The sequence below is a fragment of the Betta splendens genome, chromosome 4 (assembly GCF_900634795.4).
Source record: "Betta splendens chromosome 4, fBetSpl5.4, whole genome shotgun sequence".
Taxonomy (NCBI): Eukaryota; Metazoa; Chordata; class Actinopteri; order Anabantiformes; family Osphronemidae; genus Betta; species Betta splendens.
Window position 1 is genome coordinate 18,710,403 of NC_040884.2, and position 13,437 is coordinate 18,723,839.

Sequence of the window (13,437 nt, forward strand, 5' to 3'; positions counted from 1 at the left end):
GATGTTCACGGTTTTTATTCGGGCAGATGAAAAAAATAAACTATAAATACTATTCACAGACTTTTTCCATATGAAAATATTTTTCATTTCATACCTCTGCCTTTGACAGTAAGGAAATGATACATGCTGATGGTAGTGCTTTGCTTTGCATCTGTAAACAAACTAAAGGAAAGCGTTCCAGCTGGGAGGTGGATTTATTCCACAAGCCAGCATTTGAATTCTGTTAAAAAAAGAATATATAAATATGAAATATTGCACTTTAATCAGCATTTTTTTCAGTATCCCGAAGCCCAAGAATTTAAATTGATCTGCAAAAATCTATTTAAATATCCTTCTGTGTGGTAGGAATGTGATTTAGATCACTGTCAAAGTAAAAGTATCAGTTTATTCTGAAAACATGCAATCCACCGTAAAATGAGCAAATACTGACACCTTCACACTAAAGCTCCACGTCCGGTTTGGGTTTCGATGGTTCCGAGATCATTCGCTGCTGTTTCTTCCGCCGCTCCAGTGGAGGCACCGAAGCTCAGCACCGCTTGTTTTTCAGAAGATTCAGTGCTTTCTGGTCCTTGGTCTTGAACACCAGAACAAAGTGGTGCGGCGCGATCTTGCCGCGGCCGTCCTCGTCCACCTGGCCCATGAAGACGTAGTTCAGGCCTGGTGAGGTCACACAGAAAACACCTGAATGCAGCGGCGCATCGGCAGAGACATTCAGGGAGGCCGGACAATCAGAATGTGCACACGGCAGGCGTGTATGCCACGGGTTTATATGGCTCCATATAAACCTCATTGACTGTTTGGGCAGTGAGTTGTGCTCACTCACGTACTGGGGCGAGCTCCATCAGCCGAGGAGGCAAACTCAGAGCCATAGGTGACGCAAAGCAGTCAACACGGACTCATTATCAACACTTAATGACCAGTTTTCTGTACATTCATGAACATGGAGCTGATTTCATATCTACCACCACTTTGTGCGCTCACCTCTTCTGACATATGGGCACTTCTTGCACAGGATGACGATCTTGGTGCTCATGGCCTTTCCAGCCTGCTGGATGGCCAGGCCGCCCTCTTTGTACACGTTGATGATGGAGACGGTGGCGTACATGCTTCCTCCTCTCATCGCTGCCGTGATGACGGTGCCGCTGATCACTGTCACGAAAAAAGGAGAATTTACAACACATCAAACATAACAAAGCCTGGACTTTACGAGGGATAGAAACAGTTGTAGTGAAGGGAACATGCTTTTTATTGTCGCCATAAATATTGTGGAAAAAATGTGAGCAATGTGCGCTGACTAACATAAACGCTGGGCGTCTTTGAAGTGAGGAGGATGTCACGTAAATTAACAGCGCAGGCTCTCAACATTTTCTTCAAGGCTTTCAAAAGTCACTTTCAACAAGTGACCTTTTTATGGCTTTTCTTCTCCACAACATGAGCCAAACGCCCCCTCTCAAGAGCCCTGCGAGCGCATCAAAGGCAGCGTTTACTGTAAGGCCTCCAGAGATAAGCAGCTCCGGGGCTGAGCCTGCGACGGGGTCAGCGGGTGTCGCCGTGACGACCTAAGCTCCATGGAAAACGCCCTCCTGTCTTTGAATGAGCCGCTTCACAGTGTGGTCGCGTCAAAGATTCTCTGGGAGAATCTGCAGTCGTTTCCTGTTTAGTCTGGTACCAGGTCGTGTTCTTGAAGAGACCCGATGTTCAGCAGCGGCTGCAGAGTCGGAGCGAGTGGACTCTGATGCTGATGCTTCCAATATGCCTGGACTTCGCGTGCTGCCTGCTTCATTTCCTGACCGTCTGTCGCTACTGTTACACAAACAGATGCTTTTAACGCTTTTAAGAGTTTACTTGATGCCATTTGATGAGTCTACGGTCCAACCACTTCATTAGGATGTAAAGCAACGTATCCTGTGCCGACTGCGCCGCCACATCAAACGGGACGGGTTTTTCCACACACCGCCTGCCTTTCCTGGGCTCCTGGTGCAAATCCAAGCGCAGTCTTTGATATGCCAGTCGAGCTCATGTGGCAAACATCTCGGGGAGTAAAACATCAGAGCGGGGGAGCAGCAAATGGAGTCCGAAGCTGAATCAACGCCTTCATTTATTAACAGTCTACCCAGTCAGAGGCTGAGGAGTGTGTTTATACTGAAGGCAACTGCGTCTTACTGTACGTGCCACTTCAGTTGCTGACAGGCTGTCTACAATGTCTTTGATTCGCAGTGAAGGATCAAAGGAACTGAGACAGCGACAATATCAGGGCTAAAAAGCTCCCATAAATCCATGCTTCATATACTGTAAGACTGGTACGTGAGCTTCAGGACACATGAGCAGAGCGGGAGCTCGTCCTAATTATTGTGCTGCTTTCAGTAATAAGTAATAATCATTGCAACGAGACGTTCTTACCGAAGTTGCTGGAGCAGTAGTTGCTCTGCAGCGTTCCTCGCCTCTTGCATTTCTGCTGGCACAGGGCGGCCGAGTACTTTAACGCTGCGCAGACACACAAACAAACACACACGCAGAAGGTTGAGTCTCTGTAATTTCGCCGGCCAGTGATGAGAGTTTACATGTTGCATCGGGTTCCAGTGGGGGTGAGCCACACAGTACTGTCGGCCTCAGAAACAATGTCTACTGTGTAAAACAGCGAAAAGATATGAAAGTAAACACTGGCTTTTGGTTTCTGACACAAGTAAAGTGTCCAATAGGCACAGAAGCCAAACTCTGTAACAAATTCAGAGGCTGTTTAAATATTATACTTAGCAGACGGGAAAAGTTAAGCAAGATAAGCTGTAAAGCATAGTCCCAGTATGACATCATGACTGGGATGAGCCAGAAAAGCCTGGCTGAGGGACAGAACCGCCGTGTGGAAATGTGAAGCAGCGCATGAAAAGGAGCTGTGGCTGTGGGTGCACACGTGTGCCCACAGCGTATGTGAACTCGTGAACTGCACGCAGCGCCGTGTTGGAACATGTGCTGCTGTTGGCTGGGGCACCGTCTGCAGCACTCCAACGCACCGTGACGCCGCTCTGATTCAGAAGCCACGACCACGGGGAGCGTTAGTAGCTGGTACGGAATCCAGCAAGATTCCAGCAAATACAGATGTTAGAGTTCTAGCGGTTTGCATTGGACAGGAGCTGCTACGTACGTATGGGTCTGGTGGTGACTGGCTGCGTAGTAGTGGTAGGTGACGCCGTGGTCGTTGAGAATTTCTTTGGCCTGAACTTGTAGTGTCCAATGAAGCCGTCTGCGGTCAGACTCAGGTCTGACAGGAAATGGACCAGGAGCTCGTTCCCATCGGAGAACACGGGCCTGCAGGAACAGAGGCAGACTGACTACAGCGCCCTCGGATGAGGCCTCAGCATAGAATCTGTCCTGCCGGACAGGGCCCTACCCCGGAGGGCTGTCTCCGCAATATTTCCCAATCCTCCGGGCATCATTTATTTCCGGACCGTTGAAAATAGAGACGTGGTCGTAGCGGCAGTAGTTGTCCCGTTCCACGTCAAACTTCTCAAACTTCACTTCGATAATCTGCAGCAGGACATAAAGCAGAAGGGTTTATTGTCTTTCATTAAGCCCAAGATCACAAAGCTTTCTGATTAGAGGGCAGGTGTGTGGGATAATGCATTGAAGTGTGATTGGAAGGCCGCACTAACCTGGTTCTTTGGTGCCACTATGTGCCAGGAGCAGGTGACACCAGCCGGGTAGTCCTTCTCAGGCCAGTTGGGGGTTTTAAACGTCCCAGAGGGCTTATCCAGTTTGCCTCCACAGTACTGTTCACCTGTGTGAAAACCGATGTATCAGCAGCAAAATAACATAATAAGAACAAGATGGTTCTGATTCAAACATCTGCAAAACATCAGTTCAATAACCACACAAGCTGTTCAAGCTGTCAAAGGACTGGACGTCTTAAAGACACGTTTCCTTTCCAACATGTCCAGTCACAAAAATAGCAAAGCAACAGAGGATGTGTTGTGCTGCAGAGTTTTGACACTGCTGAGTCCGAGTTGCAACCGTGTATCTGATAGTGTGTAAACGCCAGGTTACAAACAGACACTGTCCATTAAAGCCGTCCGCTCCCAGTCAGAGTTCAGGGAACCAGCTATTAAAATTCCACACAAACAGTGGATGAAACTCCGGCAGCCCGGAGAAAGGAAAGGCTCGCCCAGCTCTCAGCTGTACTGTACCTCCGACCTGTGCTTTCTGCTGGTGAGAAATTCCACGTTCTACTGTGAGAAGCGCTCAGACGCTCTCACTCCATCATCTTGCTGGAAGCGTTAAACAATAGTTTAATTTCGGAAAAGTGAAACCTCCAAAGGTCACTGGCTTTTCTCAAGCCAAAGTAAAACCATATTTCCTTTTTGTTGGTCACTGGTCATTGTGTTATGATTTGAGCAACTTTCATAAATTTCTTTTTAAAACCATCTGGCATTTTCTAAGCCCACTTTCCCAGCTACTGTTCCTCTGTACCTACCTCTCTCGTGTGGATGGGCGGCAGAGAATACGGCCAGGAAGCCACTCCCAGCTGTGTTGGCATCGGATACCATCTGCAGGAGCATCTTGTTGCCAATGGAAACCAGAGCTCCTGGCTTGAATGTCCCACAGAAGCGGCCGAGCCGCTGCCCGCTGACATGGCCACTGTACACATCCACATAGTCGTACCGGCACAGGCTGTCACTCTCCAAGTCAATAAAGCGGAATGACAGAACCACAACCTTTCCCTCTGGGACCTGGGTGAGAATTTACAAGATGTATACTTTTTGAATAATTCATGAACAACAAAAAAAGATAAATTGGTTAAAACCTTTCACAACTACTGCATATATTACATGCAATTATTTCCACATGACTTGGCATTTGTTAAATTTACATGTCCCAACCCCACACTCATCTTCACTGCTGCACAGTACACTAGTGTGATAAAGTGAACAGAAACTGCCCTAAGGCAGCTCTGGCTGTGGTTGAGTATTTTTAGAAGGAAATTAGGAGTTTGGGGTTAGTGGCACAGCGCCATGCTGTTACACACTGCAGCTGTTTGCTGTATTTTAATGGATTGTTTAGATATCACTTTTGCAGTCGATTTCTGAGCTGTTTTTAATAACAACATTTTAATATTAAACAAGACTCACTGTGATTCTCCATACACATTTGGTATTTGGGGGGTAAACTCCTGGGTACCCCTGGCTCCCGATTACTCCAGACTCCCCTGTGATGTTACCGCCGCAAGTAAAGCTTTGTCTAAAAGGGAAAGAATATGTATTTAGCAAAATGATCTATGTTGAAAAATACTCTACATATATTAATACTAATTTAACTGCTAGGCACTGCGCCACATGGAGGCAGCCCAGACTGCAGAATGCTCCTCTACATCAACTCCACTGATGCTGCTTCCCCACAGCATACACCGGCTTCTTGATTCCTTTCCCAGTCGTAAAGCTTTCGGATGAGTTCGGAATAAAGATGTACCTCTGCTGAGCCTGCGCACAGACCTCTGTCAAAAACAGCAGACTCCATGCGCAAAAAACGCTGCGTGTACTCCACATCGCTGGGTCAACGGAGCAGGCGTTTCGCCCGTTTCGTGGCATGAATGGCATTGCGCGCAGCAGCTCGCCGCGAGTACCCGGGAGTTCCTGCAGGGAGTTCCTGTAACTGCAAGCTGAATGTAGCGTCTGTTCTGCGCTGACGGAGGGAGGACGCACAGGCGACTGTACACTACTCCCCCCTCCCTCCCAGAAGGAGATAGTGTGATCGGGCATGGGTTCTCGCACTAGTTCTATGGAAGCCAAGGAATGGAATGCCAAACTTGACTCTATAAGTCATGTATAAATATTAGTTGGGCCGTTCTAGTCGGTGGGTTGTGGTTCTTATCGCCAATGCTAAAGACGAGGCCAACTGCGGTGTTTTTTTTTTTCTTAGGAGAACGTACATTTTTAAACCAGGTGAAACATTAAAATATGCGTTTGAAACCGCCTCGGGCTGAGATGACGTATGTAATGTACGAACCAGATGCAAAATACTGGGTGCAAGAACACCATCTGGTGGAAAAAAGATGGTTTGTCCATTGACAGATTTTTATTTTATTTTATTTTTTTTATTTATGGAAACTGATTTAGATAGTCATAGCTATCTATGACTATCAATCAATCTGTGATTTATTTGACAATAAATTTTATGAAAAATAAAGCCAGCGAATGGATTATATTTATTTTAAGAAACATTAGAAACATTATTAATCGTGTTTTGTATAAGATGAATGAACAATAACAAATTGTCTTTATATGTGGTAGAGCCGAGGTTAAACACAAATGAGTGCTTTAGAGAAAATAATATCAGGCGTTGGTGTTTCGGTGATTGATTGTGTCGCCTAGATTTTCAGCGTTGCCGCTATTTCCTAATCTGCGATCGATTTACTTCAGTTTCACAAAAGATGGCGGACCGAGCGCCTGGTGGCTCTCAAAAAGCTAGCGCTAAGGTGAATTTACTGTTTGTACTTTCTTTAGCTAGGTTAAATGGATTGTGACGTAAACAACGTTGAAACACGGCGTGCGTTTACAACATTAACGGTTATTATTTCTATAGCATGCAAGGGGCAACAGCTTCGAGTGTGCGCAACGGTTTTTTGCTAACTACCAAGCTAACCTCTAAGCGCCTCCGACCACCCTAGCTAGTTTAGCTCAGCTACGCTAACGTTTTAACCACCATCAAGCAAGATTTCAGCCTAAAAAGAAATATTGTTGTTTTCAGCTATTAGGTTGATATTGTCACAACTAGTTACAAGCACAAAACCAAGTTGCTCTGCAACTGAATTAAAGATCTTGGGCCTTAGCGTCTTGTACCAGTCTTTCGCCGCGTAGCGTTACCTGTTAACTGGGTAAAGCATCCAGTCGCTGCGCTGCAGCGAGGCCAGCTTGTTAGGCCGCAGACAAAATTAGCCCATGTGTAACTTATGCTCCGATGCAACGAAGGACAAACATTTGGTAAACACAACGGATGGAATGGGCCTTAGATGTTTATGAAATGGCCATGAGTGACAACTGGACACATGCTGCTTTTTAGTGCGCTACGAATTACGTGGTGCGAACAGAAATAAATATCGTTCCCTAATGAACTCAACACCACCTGTCAACGTCAAAATGTCATGCATTAGCTAGCATCCAAGTAATAATAATCTCCACCGAATGAAGTTATGCACTGACGTGTTTGTATGAAATACCGTATGAAAGTTATCCACGCTTTGTTTACAGGCGCTGCTTGAGAGCAAACTGAAGTCTTTCAGCATTGGTAAAATGACAGTAGCGAAGAGGACATTAAGCAAGAAGGAACAGGACGAAATAAAGAAAAAAGTAAGGATATTTTTTTCGGATAATGTTGTCTAAATATAATATATACACAATATTTGCAAGTTCAACTAATTTGAAGCCCAGTTTGGACTAACTTTGATGCTGATTTCTGCACACAGGAGGATGAGCGGGCTGCGGCAGAGATTTATGAAGAATTTCTTGCTGCTTTTGAAGGAGGTGGTGAGGGCAAAGTCAAAGCCTTTGTCCGTGGGGGTATTGCAAATGCAACAAAAGGTACAATATTTACAAATTGCTGAATAATTACACAAAGTTTGAGGTCATTATAGCTGTTTTGCAACTAGAGAACGTGTAAATGATCATGTAATCTGATAGTCACCTGTCTCGTTTCAGAGGAAGCAGCTGCTGATGAAAAGAGAGGGAAGTTGTACAAGCCCAAGTCGCGTTTTGAGACCCCGTCAAAGAGCTTCTTGCCCTTGGAAACTCCACCTCAGTTTTTAGCATTGGATAAAAAACATGTAAGTAATGTCTCAATCAACAAGTAGCCAGTCCTTTTCATGCTGTGCCAAATAGTAGTGTTTCATTTTGCTGTACTTTATTTCCTCTTCAATATTTTAGACACTGAAGAAAAGTAATGAAAAAGAAAAGAAGAAGAGCAACTTAGAGCTCTTTAAAGAAGAACTTAAACAGTAAGTTTCAATGCAAATCCATAGCCAGTGGTTTTCAGCTGTCATAATTTGAAGTAAAAGTTAGTAGAACAATATTTTGAATCTTTGGAATGTTTTGAGTGTAATATTTACTATTTCCTGTAGAATTCAGGAGGAAAGGGATGAGAGACATAAAATGAAAGGACGTGTTAGTCGTTTTGAACCTCTCTCTGGCTTGGATGGAAGACGTTCATGTAAGTGTCTTAAGTTACACCACATGTACTAACCTAGTCTGAAACGACCCTGTCCACACACCTACGTCCACTCTTCCACCCCTTTGTCCACTCTCACCCCGAAACAAAATTTATACTGCTTTCTGCTTCTTTTAGCGGATGGTTCTTCAAGAAGAAACCGTCCGTCCAGTGGTAATTTTGACTTAATATAGTGGCCGTGCATTCTCTTATCTTGCTTGAAAATTATGTTTTCTGTTTAAACAGCATTAGGAAATCTTCTCTCTTGTCTGTTTCTGCAGTTTTGGATGATTGTGCACCGGGTTCCCATGATGTTGGAGATCCATCCACAACAAACTTGTATCTTGGAAACATTAATCCACAGGTGAAATTCAGTTTTAACATATATCGAGTGGAGAACTGAGGCATTAAAGGCATGACTGGGACACACTTTCTATGTTCATCTAATTATGCCTTGCAAATGTTGTCACTATCATATAGATGAACGAGGAGATGCTGTGTCAGGAGTTTGGTCGCTATGGTCCACTGGCCAGTGTGAAGATCATGTGGCCGAGGACAGATGAAGAGAGGGCTCGGGAGAGGAACTGTGGTTTTGTAGCCTTCATGAACAGGAGGGATGCTGAACGAGCACTCAAGAACCTAAATGGTACAAAGTTGTCTTCCTACATATTCTGTTATATGCTCTTTCAAGCTCTTATAATAAATAAAATAAACATAACAAATAAACTTGTACCCGTATCTTTGCAGGGAAGATGATAATGAACTTTGAGATGAAATTAGGATGGGGCAAAGGTGTTCCTATTCCACCCCACCCCATCTACATCCCTCCCTCTATGATGGAGCACACACTTCCTCCACCTCCCTCTGGCCTTCCCTTCAACGCACAGCCCCGGGAGAGGCTAAAGAACCCTAATGCTCCCCTGCTTCCTCCACCTAAAAACAAGGAGGAGTTTGAGAAGGTAACTCAACATGTCAGCCTAGGATTTTCTCATGGGTTATGGCAATGTTTTGGTAATTCTGCTGGTAAGATGTTAGCCTTTCAAACGAGCAGTTAGTACAGGTTTTAATCATAGCTCCTGTAAGTCATAGGATACATTTTTCTGAGTGATGTAAAATAGTAGTGTCTGTCGCAATGTGGGTATAAAGGGATGTGTGTGATGAATGATCAGTGTGAGAGGTGTTTATAGTAGGTGCTCATTAAGTGTAAGGGGTATAGGACCTTTAGTAAAACTGACAGCAGTAAGAGAAATTTGTTGTCTTTTTTGCACTTTTAAATGCAATATTTAAAATTTTGACCTGTTGCCTTTTTAACAATACTCACATTCTATGTTTATTATCTGATGTGACTTCATATACAGACTCTGTCGCAAGCCATAGTCAAAGTGGTTATCCCAACAGAAAGGTACATGTTTTTCTTTTTTTAAATTGGTGTACAAACTTAGAAAAAAACATCCCATAATAAAGCTAAACGTTTGATCGATTGATCACTGCATGCTACAGGGGGCTGGTCTGTGTGGGTGAGCAATGGTTGAGGCAGTAATGTAAGTATCTTCATATCAGTACATAGACAAATACTGACTGAAAACATTTCACATCCCACCATCATTATTTTATTTTTTTAACATGTAGTGAAACACTCTTAGCTAATTTTATGTGCCATTTAAGTGTTAAACCAAACATCATAACATTGTTCCACCAAAGTCCCACTTCATACATGAACATTTAATAATTTAATGTAGCTAGTTAATAGTGTTACATACATAGTCTGCTGATCCTAGGTCTGTAGTTTCTGAAAACCTGTTCTTAGACCATTGCTCATTCAGACCGTCTACCCCCTTGGCCTCTGTCATTCCATCGGGAGCTCAGTTAATCTGACCCCTGCCAACAAATCTAAACCTGCCAAGATTAGTCTTTATGACCTTTGACATTGGCCTTGGTGAGCAGCACAAGTTGAACTGTCTGCAGCAGCGAGGGACCTGAAAAGCATCATGGGATGGATTGGGAAAGTATACTGATTTTTACCCCGCCATTGGTACGGTCAGCTCCAATACAAGTAAATGTGATCTGTGTTGTCAAATAAAAGACATCCTTTGTCTTGTTGGGCACTTTAGGTTAACTTGTATACAGCCTGCACCATGCATTTCCCCAAACATCATCAAAAAAGCTCTAGTTATCCCATTTGCAATGTATTGAGACATTACCAGCTTCATCATTAGATCATATATTAAGTCTGTTTAGGCCAACAATCTTACTGCTTTGGTTCCTCCTCACTCCACATTGATCGGGACGAGTGGCCATTGAAAGGCACCATATTGACAAATTGCTATTGGTGTCTTGTCAGTGTTCTGCTCCAAACTTCTTCAGCTTTATTTGTTTTCTATTTTGTGTAATTTAATAACTGAATAGGATTTTAAAGAGTCTGTACAATCAGTGCAATGTAAGTAAAACCAGCTACACTGGAAACTTACAAAAACATAGTCATAAAACTTAAACACAAACTCAAGTCATGTTACATGATTTGTTTTTTTTAAAGACTTCATTAATGTATGTAAGTTTTGTTTTGAGTTCTTTTTTTTTTTTAAATAAATGTTCAGTTCAGTGTAGACCCAGAGGCATAATCACAGTTGCACTGAATTTATGCCTGGTCATGTGACACATTTCTTGAGTTCTGGTAGATTAGTAATTGCCTTCAGAGTCCAATACCATTTATGCTCTTGGTGCGTTCACTGCTCAGTTGAATCCTGCTGTATGTGAAAACGGCAGTGGGTCTTCGTCCATCTTGCCTTTGGTCAGGAAACTGCTCAGTGTCAAACCACCAAGCATAAATCCATTTTAGTGGGGAGGCTGTGTCAGCGCTCAAAAGTCAGGCCAGTCTGAATCTGTTTGCTTTAACTGTGTCTTTCTTGTAGGAATTTGCTCTCTCTCATCCACCGAATGATCGAGTTTGTGGTGCGTGAAGGCCCAATGTTTGAAGCCATGATCATGAACAGAGAAATCAACAACCCTATGTACAGGTCAGTTCAGCTGTACATCACAAATGTACATCACAAATGATTTTTTTTATCTGTAGGCCCTCAGTTTTTGCTTACTTGTATTTTTCCTACAGGTTTCTGTTTGAGAACCAGAGTCCAGCGCACGTGTACTACCGGTGGAAGCTCTACACCATACTTCAGGTGTGATTTTTGTTTTAGGGTTAAGTTCTACACTTCATTTATGTGACATAAATGAACATAATGTCTAGGAAAAAGTAAGCGGTATCATAGTTTACACAAGAACACAATGTGCCTTTTATTATTTTCAGGGTGAAGCACCAGCCAAATGGCGAACGGAGGACTTTAGGATGTTTAAGAATGGCTCATTGTGGCGCCCACCTCCGCTAAATCCATATCTCCATGGTCCTTATGATGATGGGGATGAAGAGGATGAGGAGGAGGAATCCAGCAAAAAAGGCTGCTTGAAGGAAGAGTAAGAGCATTTCCTTTTGAAAACTGTTAAGTTGTGCAGTTAATGTACTCAACTGCAGTTAAAATGCCCTGCTTTTAATAAAAGTTGTTTATAAAATTCTAAAATATTAATCTCTGCAGCGAGAGGGACAAACTGGAAGAGATGCTGCGCGGTTTAACTCCGAGGAGGGGAGACATCGCAGAAGCCATGTTGTTCTGTCTTAACCATGCTGAAGCTGCTGAGGAGATAGTAGAGTGCGTCACAGAATCCCTTTCTATCCTCAAGACTCCTCTACCTAAAAAGGCAAGTGTATGGGCAAAGCAGTGTATCAATAGAATCAATCTAAATTAAAACTAATTTATTTTCTGTCTCTTTTACCTCAGATTGCACGGTTATATCTAGTTTCTGATGTACTGTACAACTCTTCTGCCAAAGTAGCAAATGCATCGTACTACAGAAAATAGTAAGTTGTTGATCATCTTGGATTATATTTAAAAGCATTGTAAGGTTCAGATAAAAAATATGCCTTTGTTTTCAACAGTTTTGAGACAAAGCTCTGCCAGATTTTCTCAGACCTCAATGCGACATACAAAACCATACAGGGCCACCTTCAGAGTGAGAACTTCAAGGTAAATGTGTAAATAGTTTTAATTCAAACACTTTGAATAATTTCAACTTCAACCACCTATAATCTTGCAGAGAAAATAGAGATAAGGTTAAAGCAGCTCAAACGTATTTGTGTGTATTTTTTATTCCTCCTTGTGCAGCAACGTGTAATGTCATGTTTCCGGGCATGGGAGGACTGGGCTGTATATCCTGACCCTTTCCTTATCAAGCTGCAGAACATATTCCTGGGTTTGGTTAATCTGTCTGTAGAGAAAGAGCCTGTTACTGTTGTGGAGGTAAAATATGAAATTCATTCATTAATTTATAAAAGATTGCTTTTCATAACTGTCCAATTTACAAATTTCCTTTTGTTAAAAATGTTCATTTGTGCAGGTTGAGCCAACAGAAGACATTGATGGGGCTCCAATTGGAGAGTACGTTGACGGCACCCCACTGGAGGATGTGGATGGTGTGCCGATTGATGCAGGGCCCATTGATGGGGCTGCTATTGACGGAGCCCCCCTGGATGACCTGGATGGTGTTCCTATCAAGCCCATGGAAGAAGACATAGATGGAATACCCTGTGAGTTTAATAGAAACTTAGTTAGAATTTTGTGCAAGTTCTCTTTCAGGCCAAATGTTTTATCGTGGCTTTATATTTCTCATCCTTTTTTAATAGTGGACCAGTCCAAGGAGGCAGCCTTCAAAGTAGCCCCCTCAAAATGGGAAGCTGTGGACGAGTCTGAGTTGGCGTCTCAAGGTGTGAGACGTTTAGGTGGAAAAATATTTTTATTACATTGACATAATTCACAAATACCTAAATACTAGTAGAATGACAAAGTAATACACATGATGACGACCATGGTGCTAAGCTGTTGTTTTCTGTTTGTCCTTTAGCTGTGACAACTTCAAAGTGGGAGATATTTGAGCAACCAGAAGAACCTAAAAAGTAAGACTTTTTAAGAAGTTTTTTTGCTATGTGAGGGTCTCATTCTGTTTTTATAAATCTATCAGCACACTAATATTTTAAATTGTTTTAAACATAGAAGGAATGTTGAGGACAGTGATGATGATGACAGGAGCCCTTCATCAGAGGACATTCAGAGCTATTCTAACCCCATCAGAGATGACTCTGACATTAAGGCCAAGATGTCTGAAATTAATGAGGAGAAACGCACAAAGCTCAGAGAGATAGAGGTA

General features: G+C 43.0%; 2 protein-coding genes across 6 annotated transcripts in view; one reads left to right on the forward strand and one right to left on the reverse strand.

Moving 5' to 3' along the window:
• Positions 1 to 6,991, reverse strand: pcolce2b (procollagen C-endopeptidase enhancer 2b). 2 transcript variants are annotated; one of them, XM_029148079.3, is made up of 9 exons: positions 6,852 to 6,991; positions 5,121 to 5,229; positions 4,466 to 4,721; positions 3,648 to 3,772; positions 3,386 to 3,522; positions 3,140 to 3,303; positions 2,401 to 2,484; positions 982 to 1,149; positions 1 to 657 (listed from the first exon to the last, which is right to left on the reverse strand). In XM_029148079.3, the coding sequence occupies exons 1-9, from the start codon at positions 6,869 to 6,871 to the stop codon at positions 527 to 529; spliced, it is 1,194 nt and encodes a 397-aa protein (XP_029003912.1). In that variant the 5' UTR covers positions 6,872 to 6,991; the 3' UTR covers positions 1 to 526. The 2 variants fall into 2 exon arrangements, with proteins under 2 accessions (XP_029003912.1, XP_029003911.1); XM_029148078.3 differs by lacking the exon at positions 6,852 to 6,991 and adding an exon at positions 5,458 to 6,162.
• The window catches only part of u2surp (U2 snRNP-associated SURP domain containing), an 8,413-nt gene continuing 1,297 nt past the window's right edge, over positions 6,322 to 13,437 (forward strand). The window contains exons 1-22 of one of the 4 annotated variants that reach the window (XM_029148064.3): positions 6,322 to 6,463; positions 7,236 to 7,334; positions 7,451 to 7,565; positions 7,683 to 7,807; positions 7,908 to 7,978; positions 8,102 to 8,190; positions 8,326 to 8,361; positions 8,469 to 8,551; positions 8,668 to 8,833; positions 8,935 to 9,146; positions 9,546 to 9,589; positions 11,097 to 11,201; positions 11,294 to 11,360; positions 11,489 to 11,652; positions 11,772 to 11,934; positions 12,015 to 12,094; positions 12,173 to 12,260; positions 12,399 to 12,533; positions 12,631 to 12,820; positions 12,917 to 13,012; positions 13,135 to 13,186; positions 13,284 to 13,434. In XM_029148064.3, coding sequence (XP_029003897.1) covers positions 6,419 to 6,463; positions 7,236 to 7,334; positions 7,451 to 7,565; positions 7,683 to 7,807; positions 7,908 to 7,978; positions 8,102 to 8,190; positions 8,326 to 8,361; positions 8,469 to 8,551; positions 8,668 to 8,833; positions 8,935 to 9,146; positions 9,546 to 9,589; positions 11,097 to 11,201; positions 11,294 to 11,360; positions 11,489 to 11,652; positions 11,772 to 11,934; positions 12,015 to 12,094; positions 12,173 to 12,260; positions 12,399 to 12,533; positions 12,631 to 12,820; positions 12,917 to 13,012; positions 13,135 to 13,186; positions 13,284 to 13,434 — 2,376 coding nt within the window. In that variant the 5' untranslated portion in view covers positions 6,322 to 6,418. Of the gene's footprint in view, positions 6,464 to 7,235; positions 7,335 to 7,450; positions 7,566 to 7,682; positions 7,808 to 7,907; positions 7,979 to 8,101; positions 8,191 to 8,325; positions 8,362 to 8,468; positions 8,552 to 8,667; positions 8,834 to 8,934; positions 9,147 to 9,545; positions 9,590 to 11,096; positions 11,202 to 11,293; positions 11,361 to 11,488; positions 11,653 to 11,771; positions 11,935 to 12,014; positions 12,095 to 12,172; positions 12,261 to 12,398; positions 12,534 to 12,630; positions 12,821 to 12,916; positions 13,013 to 13,134; positions 13,187 to 13,283; positions 13,435 to 13,437 lie in introns of those variants that run through there. The other 3 variants (XM_029148065.3, XM_029148066.3, XM_029148067.2) reach the window with 3 other exon arrangements.